This window comes from Tamandua tetradactyla, chromosome 20 (genome assembly GCF_023851605.1).
Source record: "Tamandua tetradactyla isolate mTamTet1 chromosome 20, mTamTet1.pri, whole genome shotgun sequence".
Lineage (NCBI taxonomy): Eukaryota > Metazoa > Chordata > Mammalia > Pilosa > Myrmecophagidae > Tamandua > Tamandua tetradactyla.
The window spans coordinates 57,726,192-57,741,491 of NC_135346.1; the positions used below are offsets into that span (position 1 = coordinate 57,726,192).

Sequence of the window (15,300 nt, forward strand, 5' to 3'; positions counted from 1 at the left end):
CATTGTGGGGCTTGTAGTGCGGGGCCGGGTCTGGGTGGGTGGGCGCGGCCGCGGCAGGCGCAGAGGGGCCATCTTCGGCGGGCGGGCTGGAGTGGCGCCGCTCGCACCCGCGCCCCTCGGCCCTCGCCCGGTCCCATGGCGCCGCGGCCGCTGGGCCCCTTGGTGCTGGCGCTGGGCGGCGCCGCGGCCGTGCTCGGCTCGGTCCTCTTCATCCTCTGGAAGGCCTACTGCGGCCGCGGCCGGGAGCGGCGCTGGGAGCGGGGCGAGGCCTGGTGGGGCGCGGAGCCTGCCCGCCTCCCCGAGTGGGACGAGTGGGACGTGAGTGTTGCGGAGGGCCGGGGGCGTCTGGGACGGGGCCTTGGCCTCCGCAGCCCCGCGCGTGTGGGCACGCGGCAGGCAGTCGCTGAGTGTGGGCACCGAGGCACGAGTGGGCGTGTTTAGGGGTGTGTGGCAGCGCGGGGCTTCCCGCGTGGCCGTAGCTTCTGGCACCCGAGCCCGGGAGCTGTCTCGGGGCTCCCGGGCCTCGCGCCTGCGCAGTACGTCCCCGCCTTCCAGGTCCCCGCGGCCGAGCAGCACTGTAGCCCGATTTGGTTGTTCCAGCAGTCCCAGGGCGTGGGGTTTCGAAATCGGAGGACGCAGAGGCTCGGGGAGGGGAAGGGATTTGCCAGAGGCCACTCAAGGGAAAGCAGGAAGAGTGGGAGTTGAAATTCAGGACTCCATCCGCCGTGCTGGCCCCTTCCTAGAACATTCCTGACCCGCCCCGTGGCGGGTGGAGGGCGGGGATGGACTTTTGGTGTTTTCGGTCGCCCCCTTGGAAGGGTCAGGCGGGAGTTTGCCGGTCGCAGCCTGACCTCTGCCCTGCAGCCCGAGGACGAGGAGGACGAGGAGCCGGCGCTGGAGGAGCTGGAGCAGCGCGAGGTGCTGGTGTTGGGGCTGGATGGCTCTGGGAAAAGCACGTTCCTCCGCGTGCTGTCGGGGAAGCCGCCTCTGGAAGGCCACATCCCCACCTGGGGCTTCAACTCCGTGCGGCTGCCCACCAAAGACTTCGAGGTGGACCTGCTAGAGAGTGAGCAGACACCCCCCCCCCCACCCCCCCTCCCTATTCTTCCTCCAGAGCTTCTGTCAGCCCTAGGCCGGGACTCTTTGCCCTGGGTGTGGCTTCAAAGTGCATGGGTGTGGCTTTAAATAGCATATCTCAGCAGGCCATTCCCCTGTATGAAAACTTTCCCACACTTCTCTGAACACAGGACAGTCTTGGCATTTAGGGGTATTGGTGATGAACACTTCCCACCTGGTGGCCTGTCCCCCACCCCTGTTGAAGCCCACCCCCCTAACACTGAGATACTAACAGCTAAGGTTTACCCTGTGCTGTGGTAAACCTCGAAATCATCAGAACCCCATAAAACTAGAGACGGTTTTTACCTTCATCATATACAGGAAAAAGCTGATACCCAGCCCATTAAATAACTGAGCCAAAGTCACACCACTGCTAATGGCTGGAACCAGTCTTCAAATGCAGGCTGGTTCTAAGCCCTTGTTGTTTGAGCACCATGCTGCGTTGCTTGTTTCTGACGGTTGCTTGCTGTTTTCTTTCTTATCTCATGTCCTTTACGTGCACTGTTCCCTCAGCCTGGAAAGCCCTTCCTCCTTGGTAAATTGCTGCTTATCCCTTGAAATTTAGTGCAAGCTTGATGTGCTGTGAAGCTCCTCCTGACTCCTGGCTAGGTTAAGGGCTCTTCTTCCGGACTCTCCTTCTACTTCAGTGTTTGCCACTTACCACTAGGCCATGGGCACTTCGGGCACAGCTGAAGAGATGGATGAGATGATCTGGTCCATCTCTAAGCCCTAGGGCCCAGCTCCAGGCAGGCACCTTGGAGAGCTGGTTGAATGAGTGGCTAGGGGGTGGCTGAGCAGCCCCTGCCCTTAACCTCAGGGCTTCTTGGCCTCCTAGAAGAGGATAGCAGAAGGTAATGGGAGGCACAGGCTTGGTGGGGAGGGACAGGTGGACCTTCTGCCTTCCACAAGACTCAAGACTATAAACACCGGCTGGACTTGGTTAATTGCCAGTTAGTGGGCTGGAGCTCTGAGGGCCTGGTTAGCCTGAACTGGCCTGGCACGTCTGGTTTGTGGCATTCTCCTGCTGGCCTGGCTGTGGCTTTGCTCTCCGAGTGTAGCAAACATTGATATTCACTTGGGATTCTGTTCCTTTCACCAGAAGCTTCCCCTGGCACATCCGGTGAAGTGGGGATTCTCTATTGGAAGCCTTCTCAGTCTGACAGAGAGACAGAAACCATCCCTGCCCTCCAACCCCGGGAGGAGGAGATTAGTGTTTTTGTGTTACCTGATAGTCTGATGGTAACAACCCAGGCTTAGCAGGGTCACTCAGCCTGGATTCAAACCCAGATATCCCAACCAGGTCCTGAAGCTTCTCGTATGCAATAGTCCCTTCACTTTTGTCTCTCCACAATATCTGCCCATTCTCTGCTGGGCCCTTTTTTGGGTATTTTATAATTGAATGAATGAATTCAATACTCATTGATAACTCTTCCCTTCCTTCTACCTCGTATATCTGCTCCCGCAGATTCTGAGCTTGTCTACTTTTCCCCGCCTCTACCCGACCTGCCTCCTTGGTCCAAGTCACCACTATCTCAATACTGCAACACCCTCCTCGCTGGTCTTCCTGCTTCCACTTCTGTCCCCAGTGTCAGCCAGGGGGATCTTTCAGAAACCCACATCAGGTCATGTCTGCCTTGCATAAAATCCTTAAGAGACTCCCCTCATCACCTCACTGTGGCCTACAAAGCCCTGGTGGCTATGTATCCCCCTCTGTCTCTGGTGGTGCCTCGGCCACCCTGACCTTCTTTCTGTTTAACTTGAGCTTGTTCTTCTATCTGACTGCCATGCTGTTCCCTTGGCTGGCTCCCCTTCATCCCAGACTCAGCTCGCATGTGACCTTCTCGGGGAGACCTTCTCAGACCACCCAATCCAAAGACACCTCCCAGCCACTTTCACTTTTTGTGCTTTATTTCCTTCTTTTCTGTTATTGCCATATCCAAACAGATTAGGGAGGGAGTTTCTTGAGAGCAGGAACCTTGCCTGCCTTGCTCTCACCCCTGTAACCCCAGCACCCAGATCAGTGCTTGGCACCTAGTAAGCACTCAGTAAATACTTGTTGAGTGCCTGCTATGTGCCAGGCATTGTGCTGAGGCTTTGGGGGGGGTCCAGAGGTAAACGGCTTTAACTCTCAAAGAGCTGAGAGTCCACAGGTATCAAAAGAGCAACAAGAAATACTGCCATGCAGGGTGACCAGTGGGGAATGTACAGAGGGGCAGAGTGGAACGGGAAGGCATTTATGTGGGCCACCATGTGGTGGCAGGATGGAGTGTGGCATTACCAAGGAAAGTGAATGGGATGACCAACTGGTGGGCTGTGCCCTGGCAGAGGAGGGGGTCCAGTCTTTTCTAGGCATTGGGATTCCCAGCTTCTATCCTGGCCATCACTGACCTAGAAGAAGCTAATAATTGGCAGGAGGGAAGGCAGCCCAGGAAAGAGAACTAAGGAGGACCATTTATTGAGCACCTGCCATATGTTAGACCTATGAAAGCTGCTTTGTATTTGGTTCCGTTGGGTTTCACTGCAACCTTTTAGGTAAGTTCAGTGAGGAGGAGACCAATACTTAAAGGCAGTGACTTGCCCAAGGGGGACTTAGCTGGCAGAACTAGAGCTAAATCCAGATCTGCCTGGCTTTGGAACCTGTGGTCTTTTCCTTGCCCATGGCTGGTGGCACTTTGGGAAGCTGGGACAGGGTGGCTTGGGGCTGTATGTGGAGGGCCAAGGGCCAGGGAGGCTCTGAGCTGGCCCCTGTCCTCTGCGTAGTCGGCGGCAGCCAAAACCTGCGCTTCTACTGGAAGGAGTTTGTGAACGAGGTAGATGTGCTGGTGTTCATGGTGGACTCTGCTGACCGCCTGCGGCTGCCCTGGGCCCGACAGGAGCTGCACAAGCTGCTGAATAAGGACCCTGACCTGCCTGTCGTCGTGGTGGCCAACAAACAGGTGAGGGCCGCAGGGAAGCTGATTCAGGCTAACCGGGCCTCTCCCTGCAGGTGCCTGAGCAGGACAGAGAGCAATACAGAGGGATTCAGTCCTCATCCTGCGGCCTAGAGAGTTTGGCTGAGATATTGTCCCCCACCTTTCCTAATCCTGGACCTCTGCTTTTTTGCTTTTGCTTCCCTTTTCATCTGTCGCCTTAGAAAGATGAGAAAAATCATTATTGAGCACCTGTCTGCCAGGTGTAGTATTGGATGGTATTTCATATTATGCTTCTGTTGACCCTACTAGGTTTGGGATACCATTCCCATTTTACAGACTGGGAAGCTAAAGCTCAGAGAATTTTGTAATCTCCACAAGGTTGCAGAGCTTGTAAATTGGGATGTCTAATTCCAAAACGTGTGCCTTTTCCACTCTGTTTATGCCCTGTGACTTCTGGCTTGACCAGGGAACTAAAGCTGGGAAGTGATGAGAAATAGAAGTGCTGAGCACATGGCTATGATCTCACTTCCATCCACAAGAACCCCATCATACCCTGCACTGCTATCCCCAGTTTGCAGATATTGAGGCCTGGAGATGTTGCTGAAAGTTACAACGAGTATGTGGAAAAACCAAAACTTGAGATTGGATCTCCCTTGAAGTTCCTCCCCTTAACCACTATATGGTACCTCTCCCTGCTGCCCACAGCCCTCAGCATCACAAACCATAGGTGCCAAGCTCAATATCAGGTGAAACTACTCCGGTGCAGAGCCGTGTCATCTCTCCCATGGCTATGGCCATGTGTCTCTTGAGAGTCTTGGGACATGTTTCCAGCCTGGCTTGGAGAGAAGCTATACATCTTTGACTTCAGGTTTTTCTGCCTGTTAGGAAATACATGATAGTCATTTATAAAGGGAGCGATGGGTATGTCCTGGTCTGCCTGGGACAGTCCCTATTTATGCCTATTCTGGCATAATTATTAATAATGCCCACTTTGCATCTCAGAAGACATAGTTTGGCCAGTGAATTACCCTATTTGTAAACTATCGGTTTTGAACCTGTGGGAGGCACCACCTAAGCATTCTATGAATTGCTCTAAGAAGAGTCCTTTTATTCTTGGGCGTATACTGAAATGTAAAATGTGCATCACCAGCCCTGCTCTTTACGGCTTCTTTTTCCCCCCCCCGCCATCCAGTTTTCTAGGAGTCTAGAGAGGTAAGGCCCTTGTCTAGGAAGTGATTCATCGTGAGACCTCTCCACTGACGGGTTTAGGAAACTGAGCTGGGATTCCTGTAAGAATCAACTTTGTCTTCAAGCCAACCTGAGTTTGAAACCCACCTCTACCACTTACCATTATTTCCTTGAGCTAGTTTCCTTGTCGCTAAGGGTAGACTGTTAGGATTAAATAAGACTAGGCACATAAGTACCTGTCACAGAGACTGAGAGAGAGGAAATACTGTTCTTAATAGAGTGGCTGATGACAGGATGAAAAGAGGTGGGTACAAAGGAGAGTCAGATGAGGGAGAGAGTATCAAGATTAGGCTGAGGGTGGGCCACATGGCTCAGCAGGCAGAGTTCTCACCTGCCATGCTGGAGACCCGGGTTCGATTCCCAGTGCCTGCCCATGCAAAAAAAAAATAGACTGAGGGATCCAGGGCCTGCTTGTGGGGACATGGGCCCCAGTGTTCCCTGGAGGAGCAAAGAACAGTTTACTTCATGGATGCCGAGGGTGGGAGTGTGTTGGGAAACATCATCAACTCTGTCCTGACCAGCTTCTCTGTCCCACCCCAGGACCTGAATGGGGCAATGAGCGTGATGGAGCTACAGCGGGAACTGGGCCTACAGGCTGTCGACACCCAGCGGGAGATCTTCCTCCTGGCGGCCAGTGTTGCTCCTGCAGGACCTGGCTTTGACGAACCCGGCACCGTGCACATCTGGAGGTTACTCTTGGAACTTCTTTCCTAAGCTGGAACCCACCTGCCCACTGCCCAGCCCAGGGAACTGCAGTCTGCTGCCCCTGCGTCTTAATCACCAGCCCAGGCCTAGGGCAGGAACCATGTGGCAGCCCTTCCCATCTCGCCTCCTTGCCCTCTCAAGAATAGGGTATGGGCAGGACCAGCAACTGCACAGAAGCCTTCCTGGTGAAGCCACTGATGCTCAAGCAGGGAGGTGGGTAAGGCAGAGGGTTGGAGGTCATGTCTGGTCCATTCCAGGCTGAAATGGGGGTCCCACGTTTCCCTTTGAAGACACCCCCTTCTCTTACCTGTACAGTGAGATGCTCAGTCCTCTCCCCAACTGTAGTTCACAATAAGTACCCCAGGAGCGTCAAGGTCTCCTAGTCGAGCCTGTTCCCTCCTGGTGACTTTGTGCCCTTCTCATGTGGGCAGGTTCTAGGTAGCCCCCAGTGAGCCCACGCCTCCCAGTCCTGCCTCGTGTCCCGGCCCCAGCTCTCCCTAACTTGCTTGTGGCCTTGTGCGGTCTCTTTGCCTCTCCACTCTGGGCTGTGATTCATGAAAGGTGGTGATTTCCACGATCTGTTCTTTTGGAGATGCATTTCCCAGCCCTGGAGATAAGTGCCAGAACAAACCTGGAGATCTAGCAAGGAGCTTTCCGAAGACCTCCCTGCTTCTCCCTGTGCCAAGGTCTGGCCTGCCAGCCTCTTTTGACAACAGAATAAGTGGCATTTACCACCAGTGAGAAAAACCAAAGGTTGGGTTTTTTTCCTAATCTGAAGACAGAAGCTGCTGCTCCTGCACTTAACTGTGCCCATGCCCTTGTTTACATAAGTCTGGGAAAGGAAGGAGTCTGTGTCCATGAGAAGATGACTGACCGCAGGAGTTGGGTGTGGGCTTCAGAACTGAATTGTGTTTGTTTGTTTATTTATTTATAAAAGGAACAGGCCAAAGCTCAGGGCTCTGTTTCTAGGTGCTGTTATCAAATCCCAAATGACGGTCATAGAAATTTTGGAACTTATAGGAAAACAGCTGGAATCATGAATGACAGTCATAATTTACAGAAGTCAATGGAGACAAAGCTGTAGATTGCCCCACCACCCCCTTTGAGTCCATAGTTGAAATCATAAAACTTCAGATTGACCCACAGTGAACTTAACCTTCAGTTGACCCGCTATGTTGAAGGGATGCAAACCCCTTCTGTGCAGGTAACAGTGACTCTGGGAGAGAAAATTTCCACCGCATGAATCCAGATAAAAGAAAAGTCTTTGCACGGGGAATGAGCAGACCAGCCCACGGAGGGCCTTATGTATATCACAGCTTTTCTGGACCCTTTTCTTTCCCAGCGAAAGTGAAGAAAGACATAATTTCTAAAATACTCTTCAGCGCACATTCCATGATTCTCCTGTACCTCAGTGACCAGGCAGTGGGAAGGCCATCTCTGTATTGACACTTGTTTTTAGTGCAGGCAAAGGGGAGGAGGCTTTGTTTGTCAGGGGCCACTGAATAACCAGCCACCACAGATGGAATTTTTTTCTTAGAAGAAACATCCAGTTCAGTTTCCTTTTCAGTTGAAAATAGCGATTATGTGCCTTTGTTTCGTTTGCCATGTACTCGGTATGCTGTAGTTCCATCGTCTGGCCAGGGTCCTGGTAAGAAAGGAGGCGGGTGGGGAGCTCCAGAAGTGAGAAGCATGAGAATTGGAAGAGTGGCCTGTGGTGCTCTCGGGTTGTGGTTATATTCCATAGAAGTCCCTGTGGCATTAGGAAATTATCTGCTTTTACTTAACAATTTTAAGGAATTCTTTGACATTTTGCCAGCAGCTGTTCACTTGTCATGGAAAAGGTGAGACATTTTGCTTCTTTGTTCGTTAACTACACCTTGTTCCTAGCTACCTTTGGAACCAGCATTGATTGTTAAGGGGGACCCTTTTTCCTAATTAAGACCTGCGTTTGGTCAGATGCATACCATTCTGTAGTCTAAGTTTTAAGCCCTTGGTGGGTGGAAGGAATTTGAGGAATAAAGGGTTTAATTATGTCTACTTGAGATACTTTTACCAGCGACCCTTTGCAAAATGGACAGATCCTAGGAGCTGTTTGACCTTCTGAATGTTACTGAATGTTACTTTCTGATTCAGGAGCCCAGATCACCTGCTGTATTCGCTCAGTTACCTGGAGCTGCTCAACTCAAAGTGAGGTCCCTGTTCCAGTTTGGGTGGTAGCGTTCATCCCGCTGCCCAAGCAGTTCCCATCCTGAGCTTGGGAACAGGGGGTTTAATGTCTGGGGAGCACTCATGTTTTGATGCCGAGGGCTGGAGCAAGGCTGTGGATCACAAAGCATGGGTGGGCACTGACTGTGTAAAGTATCCACTCCTGCCACAAAAGGGAAGCCACCACAATCTGCTTACCTGTTAAACTTGAGCCTGGACCATTCACCTTGGCACTGGGGCATAGAGGAGGGCTTTGGTTCCTAAAAGTTACTTAAAAGAAGCCATGACTTCTGATTTTCCACTCTTTGACCTGTTGCCATGCTCGTGAGAGGCCGTCCTGGCCCAGAGCTGAAACGTGTGGACCATCCGGGCAAGAGGGCTCCTGAGGTTGCCCTCAGGTGGTCCTGGGACCACCACCTCAGACTGGCTGCCCATCCAAGAAGCTACTCTGGTAAATTGTGGAGCCCAGACCTGCAATTTTGAAGCTAAAACAGTGGTATTCAGCCATAAGGACTGGAGGAGGTGGTGAATTAGTTCATCCAGGCCTCACAGGGTTCTACAGAGTTGCTGATGGAACCTTACAGCTCTTGCCTATCTGCCTCAGTGAAGCACCACATTCTCCAGAAAATATCTCCATTTGAATTTAGAAAACATCCTGTTCTGATGCCTAGTTTAGGTAGGCACTGGCAGCATTTCAGACCAACCGCTGCAACTTGCCTGTGGTATCCATCCTTGTGCAGCTGCCCCAGACATCAGACCTGATAGCTGAGCACACTACCCTCTCACAACTGCTTTCTGGCCCTCATGCTTTCAGAGTTTGGGATTAATTCTTTTGAATACAAAGTTCTTTCTAGTAGCAATGGAAAGGGGAACCTCCATTTTTCTTTGGCTCCTGCCAAGGACAAACCGCATAAAATGGGATTATCAGTGGACATTTGAGGTATAAAATAAATGCAAAAAAACTGGTGTGAATTCTAAATTTTGTGAAGTGTGTGACTGGTTTTCAGTCCCAGTGAGGGGCAGCCATGGAGTGTGGTCTCAGAGCATTTCTTTGTGATACAGTATGACTGATGCATGCCAAATGACAAATCTTAGTCTCGTCCTTCAGCCCATGTTGGGGCAGGGTAGTAGGGGACAATAGCCATGGCCTAACTTTTCTTTGCGGATGTCCAGACCTTTAACTGGCACTTGGGAGGAGTTTTAACTGACGGAGCTAGAGCTAGGGTTGGAAGTAGGCACAAGGAATTCTGACTGCCTCCATGTTAGAGGTCTGAACATGGGTCACAGAATCGTGCAGTCATTCATTTCTACAAGTATTCCCCAGGACCTGATTCAAGCCAGGCTCTGGATTCCTGCACAAGGTACCTGCCCTCAAGCGCAGTTTGATGGGAGATGTCAAGCTTAATTTTAAAAAGTCATTATGATACAGAAGCCAGGGGTAGGGAAGTATCAGTTACTTACATAGCCTGGGAACAGTGGTCAAGAAGGCTTCCTGGAGTTGGCACCTGAACTGGGTAAAGAAATAAGGTAAGGGGACAACCCAGTCAAAAGCATGAAGATGAGAGTCGTGGCTTAGTGAGGTGTGGAATTTAGTTCGTCCTCCAGAGCAGCTAGTAAATGTCCAGAAACAGTAAAGAACAACTGCTGGTGCCACATCAGTGACCAGACTCAGTCTGGACAAGCTGGAGCAGCTGCAATCCCACCCAGAGCAGTGAGTTCCCCAAGCTGCAATGGCCAGCACCCCTCCCCTACAGGCTGCTTCCCAGAGAGTTTACCAGCAGCAGGGGCTGAGCACAACCAAGCTCCATTTGTGGAACTGACAAATTTTAACTACTAAAATTAGGCCCCTGCTCTGCTGAACCTTGAGAAAAGGCTGAGGTTGCTGGCTTTTGCCCGGGCACAGAGGGGACAGGGCTGACAGAAAAAGAAAAAAGAACAACAAAAATAGGTTTTTTGGATTGGACAGCACAAAGTACTTGAAAGTACTTGGGTCCTGAAGGGAACATAGGACCTGGAGGTACACAGAGCAATGTACCAATTTCAGCTGTAGATTGGCAAACCCAAGGAACTGGGGTCCTGCTCTGAAAAGGAGCTTTTTTTCCTTTTTTGTGTGGCTGTGTTTCTGTGGCTCGACTCCACTTTGGATACAGCTGCAGGGCTTCTCAGGCTCCACCTGCCCCAGGTATAGGCAGAAATTAAGCTTGTTTGAGAGTTTGTATGGAGCCTGTGCCTTCCCCAGGAGAGTGGAGGGCCCAACTCAGGTGGAATCCCTCCCTCAAATAATTCAGACCTAGGGTCTGGAAAAGTGAAGTGATTAAAGCCAGCCTACAACCTCTCCTCTGTCTCAATCATGCCCCAGCAGGGAAAGTCTGCTGAAGTTAAGGATACCACATCACCTTATGCTTGTGGGACCCACAGGCAGACAAGCACCACATACCAGGCAAGATAGGAAAAACACTGAGTCCAGAAGCTTCATAGGAAAGTCTTTCTACCTGCTGGGTCTCACCCTCAGGGAAAACTAGTGCAGGTGACTCTTTCCTCCTGAGATGAGGCCAGCTTGGTCTGGGAAAATGTGACTGGGGTCTATAATACCTAAGTAGAACCTTCTATGGAAAAAAAAAAAAAAAGCACCTATAGGCAGGGCAAGAAACAAGAAGAACTGAAAAAGTCTGATCTGTTAAACAAAACCTAAGCTAGAGGTCTAAAATAAGCTGAACTGAATGTCAACAGATGGACAACAAAGTCATCCAACGAGAAAGTCCTAGGTAAAAAAAGTGAAAATCTCCAGATAAACTAATTAAGGAAAGTAAATGCTTAAACACCAGCAAAAAATAACAAATCATACGAGGAAAATTGAACATATGGTCCAGTCGAAGGAGTAGACCAACAGTTTAAATGAGGTACCGGAGTTGAAACAATTCAGAATGTTCAAACAGACATGGAAAACCTCCTCAAAAATCAAATCAGTGAATTGAGGGAGGATATAAAGAAAGCAAGGAACAAACAGAAATCAAAAGTCTGAAAAAACAAATCACAGAACTTATGAAAGGCACAGTAGAAGAGATTAAAAAAAAAAAACAATGGGAACCTACAATGTTAGATTTTAAGAGGCAGAAGATAGGAGTAGCGGAGAATGGGACATCTGAAATCCGATAAGCAAAAGAAAATATAGGGAAAAGAATGGAAAAATATGAGCAGGGACTCAGGGAATTGAATGACAACATGAAGCGAATGAATATACATGTGGGTGTCCCAGAAGGAGAAGAGAAGGGAAAAGGAGGAGAAAAACTAATGGAGGAAATTATCACTGAAAATTTTCCAAGTCTTATGAATGACTTAAAATTACACATCCAAGAAGTGCAGTGTACCCAAACAGAATAGATCCAAAATAGACATACTCTAAACACTTATTGATCACATCAGCTGCATCCACAGCTGATTCCATTTGTAATCAGCCAAGGGGCATGTCTTCTGTAATGAATGATGCTCAATCTAATCACTGGAAGCCTTTTAAGGAGGATTCAGAAGAGACAGGCTCTCTTCCTGCTTCGGCTGGCGAGCCTCTCCTGTGGAGTTCATCCAGACCCTCCATTGGAATTGTCGGCTTCAAGCCTGCCCTGCGGATTTTGGACTCTGCGTTCCTGCAATCACGTGAGACACTTTTATAAATTTTATATTTGCGAGTGTTCCCTGTTGATTCTGTTTCTCTAGAGCACCCTAACTAATACACACCGTTAAAGAGTGGCCCTTGAATTTAAACATTTTTTTTAATTTTACATGGGCAAGCACTGGGAATTGAACCCGGTCTCCAGCATGACAGGTGAGAACTTTGCCTGCTGAGCCACCCTGGCCTAAATTTAAACATTTTATGTACATTTTGCCCATACAAAAAAACTGGTGTAGAGTTATAAATCAGAGCCTTAAGTTTGAAACTGTAAAAATTACCAAAATATTTCATGTAAAATATAATGCATCATATACATAATTTATAATGTATAACAAATAATCACTTAGTATACACATTTAACACAGATTTTTAAAATTTTAATTTTACCTAACATGATTTCTACCTGCTTTTGTGCATGTAAACTTACTTCTGCCCTACATTGACATTCAAACTTTATCTCCACCCGTAGGCAGCAAATGTAGCTCTAATTTGAGCTCAGTTTAAAGATCCCTCTGGGTCTCAACATTGTCTCAGTCATTTTATCCATTTTCACCACTGCATTTATGAAACAGTGAAGATCTATTAGACACATTCTCATATACTTTAAGCCACAGGATCCCAACAGATTAGAAGGCTGCCTACTTCAAACCCACTGTCTGATTGTCTATTGTGACAGTAGTACTTGTGTAATCTTTCTCTCAAGAAAGCTCACTAGATGCTGTGCTTACTTTTACCTAACTCTAGACTCAGATCTGACAATCTTAAAGCCAATGAATCAGTGTTTCATTAACGTAGGATTTTGAGGTCTATATTTCATGGACGTATGGTAATCCATCTAGATACTAAGAAGGTAAACCAGTATATTAATAGAACTGACTATTATTGTTTCATAAAAGTTGTCCTCTGATTCTGAGTCTGAAAGGAGCTTGAATCTTCAATTTGACAAAGTAACTCAGGAATGTAAAAAACTATTTTAAAAAAGATCAAAGATGGCCCCACACAGTCTTCTGGTTAGTATTCTAAATATGGTGACAACATTGGAAAGCTTGTTCTTTTATAAACTTGAGAGATTCAGCCCCAAATAATCTGGCAGTTGTATATACTTCTAGTGAAATTCTATGCTTTCCATTCTAAGCACCTATCACCAGTTTATATGCAGAATCATATATGGAAATATGCCACGTTTGGCACTAGAAGCAGCATTATAGTTCATTAACATAATAAACAGAATGGCTTTTAAAAAGGGGAATTTAATAAGTTGCTAGTTTAAAGTTCTAAGGCCGAGAAAATGTCCCAATTAAAACAAGTCTATAAAAATGTCCAAAGGCATCCATTCAGGGAAAGATACCTTGGTTCAAGAAGGCCAGTGAAGTTCAGGGTTTCTTTCTAAGATGAGAAGGCACATGGCAAACACAGTCAGAGTTTGTCTCTCATCTGGAAAGGCATGTGGTGAACACAGTCAGAGGTCCTCTCGCATCTGGAAGGGCACATGGTGAACAGTCATCTGCTAGCTTTCTCTCCTGGCTTCCGGTTTCATGAAGCTCCCCAGGAGGCATTTTCCTTCTTCAGCGCCAAAGGTCACTGGCTCGTGGACTCTGCTTCGTGGTGCTGCAGCATTCCTTGCTCTCTCTGAATCTCTTCAAAATTTCTTCTTTTATAGGACTCCAGAAACTTCTCAAGACCCACCCAAATGGGTGGAGACATGTCATCACTTAATCCAGTTTAACAACCACTCTTGACTAAATCACATCATCCAGGGAGATGATCTGATTACAGTTCCAAACATACAGTATTGAATAGGGATTATTCTGCCTTTATGAAATGGGATTTTGATTAAAACATGGCTTTTCTAGGGGACATACATCCTTTCAAACCAGCACAATGATTGTATAATGATAAAGCTTTTGCAATGTGACTGTGTGATTGTGAAACCTTGTCTGATGCTCCTTTTATCTACCTTATGGACAGATGAGTAAAACATATGGATTAAAAATAAATAATAGGGGGAACAAATGTTAAATTTAGTAGATTGAAATGCAAGTGATCAATGAACGGGAGTGGTACAGGGTATAGAAAAAAATAGGGGAAGCAAAAGCTAAAATATGTTGGGAAGATGGAAATACTAGCAGTCAATAAGAGGGAGGGGTATGAGGTATGGTATGTATGAATTTTTTAAAATTTTTTTCTGAATTGATGCAAGTGTTCTAAGAAATGATCATGAGAATAGACAACTATGTGATGATATTCTGAGTTACTGATTATATACCACAAATGGAATGATTATATGGTAAGAATGTTCGTGTTAAAAAAAATAAAAAGCCTGAAGATGCAGAAACATTGTTTCACATCATGTGTAGGATGTAATTTATGAGGCCAAATAACCAAGGCTCTTGTTTGCTGCACTGCTGACTAGCTTCTAAAGATGTGCTCACCATGGCTGCAAGGGGAAGTCACTGCTGGCTGGGTCCACTGAGTGGGTGCTTCTGGAATCTTCCCAGCCTGCCCAGTTTCCAGCTTACTTCAACAGTGTGGGAGGAATGGAGTGCCTTCAGGGGTCAGAACTGTTAGCACAAGGAGCTCAGGCTTAGTTGTTGGACAGACATGGCTTTAGACTGCACTTTTTTAACATTTTTTATTGTGAAATATATACAAAAAAATAATTTCTAAAGCTCACTCCAACAAGCAGCTGTGGATTTCATAGTTTGGTATGGGTTACATTCCAGTTTCAGGTCTTTCCTTCTAGCTGATGGTACGTCTTCTCAGGCCCTGTTCCCATGTTATTGAATAAAATTTCAAAAATAAAAGCACTTCAACTTAAAAAAAAAAAACGTCAATAATATAGGATAGGGGGGTAGAATTAGCTGATATTCTTGGAGATGCTGTCCCCTCTAGGTCTCGGGGCTTATCTAGTCTAGGTAAGCCCCTCTCTAGAGGTAATGGGTTTCAGGAAAGTAACTTCGTGCATGAAACGTTTAGTCTCAGAGCCCTAGGTATTCTTTAGGGTTAAGAGGCATGATGTTAGTTGGGGTCAAACCCTGTTTTGACACCTTTCAAGTCTCAGTTTCCTGATCTGTAAGATGAGAATTAAGCCACAGTTTACAGGGCTTTATATGAAATGAACTATGCAAAAAGACCAAACACTCCTTTGAAAATGGTGAGGAGAGATGATAGGGGCTGCTAGGAAAAGCCTTAGGAATGAGGTGGTTTCTAGAATAGTAATAGTTAGGGAAAAAGAAGACTCAAAATGCCAAGTGCCCACCATACCCCCCTGCCTGTGACCTTGCCATCATTTCCTCACATGCCACCAAAGCAGGAGGGCCAGACCTCAGGGCACGGCCCTGCAGTGAGGTCAGTGCTTGGCACGCAGTGATGTTCAGCAGTCCATCAGACGGCTCCAGGAGGCAGGTCGGGAGGGTCTCAGGTTTGCTTCAGGCCAAGCCCACACAA

General features: G+C 47.9%; 1 protein-coding gene across 1 annotated transcript; it reads left to right on the forward strand.

Moving 5' to 3' along the window:
* Positions 1-135: 135 nt before the first annotated feature.
* ARL10 (ARF like GTPase 10) lies at positions 136-14,681 on the forward strand. The gene is made up of 4 exons (XM_077137703.1): positions 136-318; positions 865-1,066; positions 3,877-4,052; positions 5,817-14,681. Exons 1-4 carry the CDS (start codon positions 136-138, stop codon positions 5,988-5,990), a joined length of 735 nt encoding a protein of 244 aa, XP_076993818.1. The 3' UTR covers positions 5,991-14,681.
* Positions 14,682-15,300: the final 619 nt, after the last annotated feature.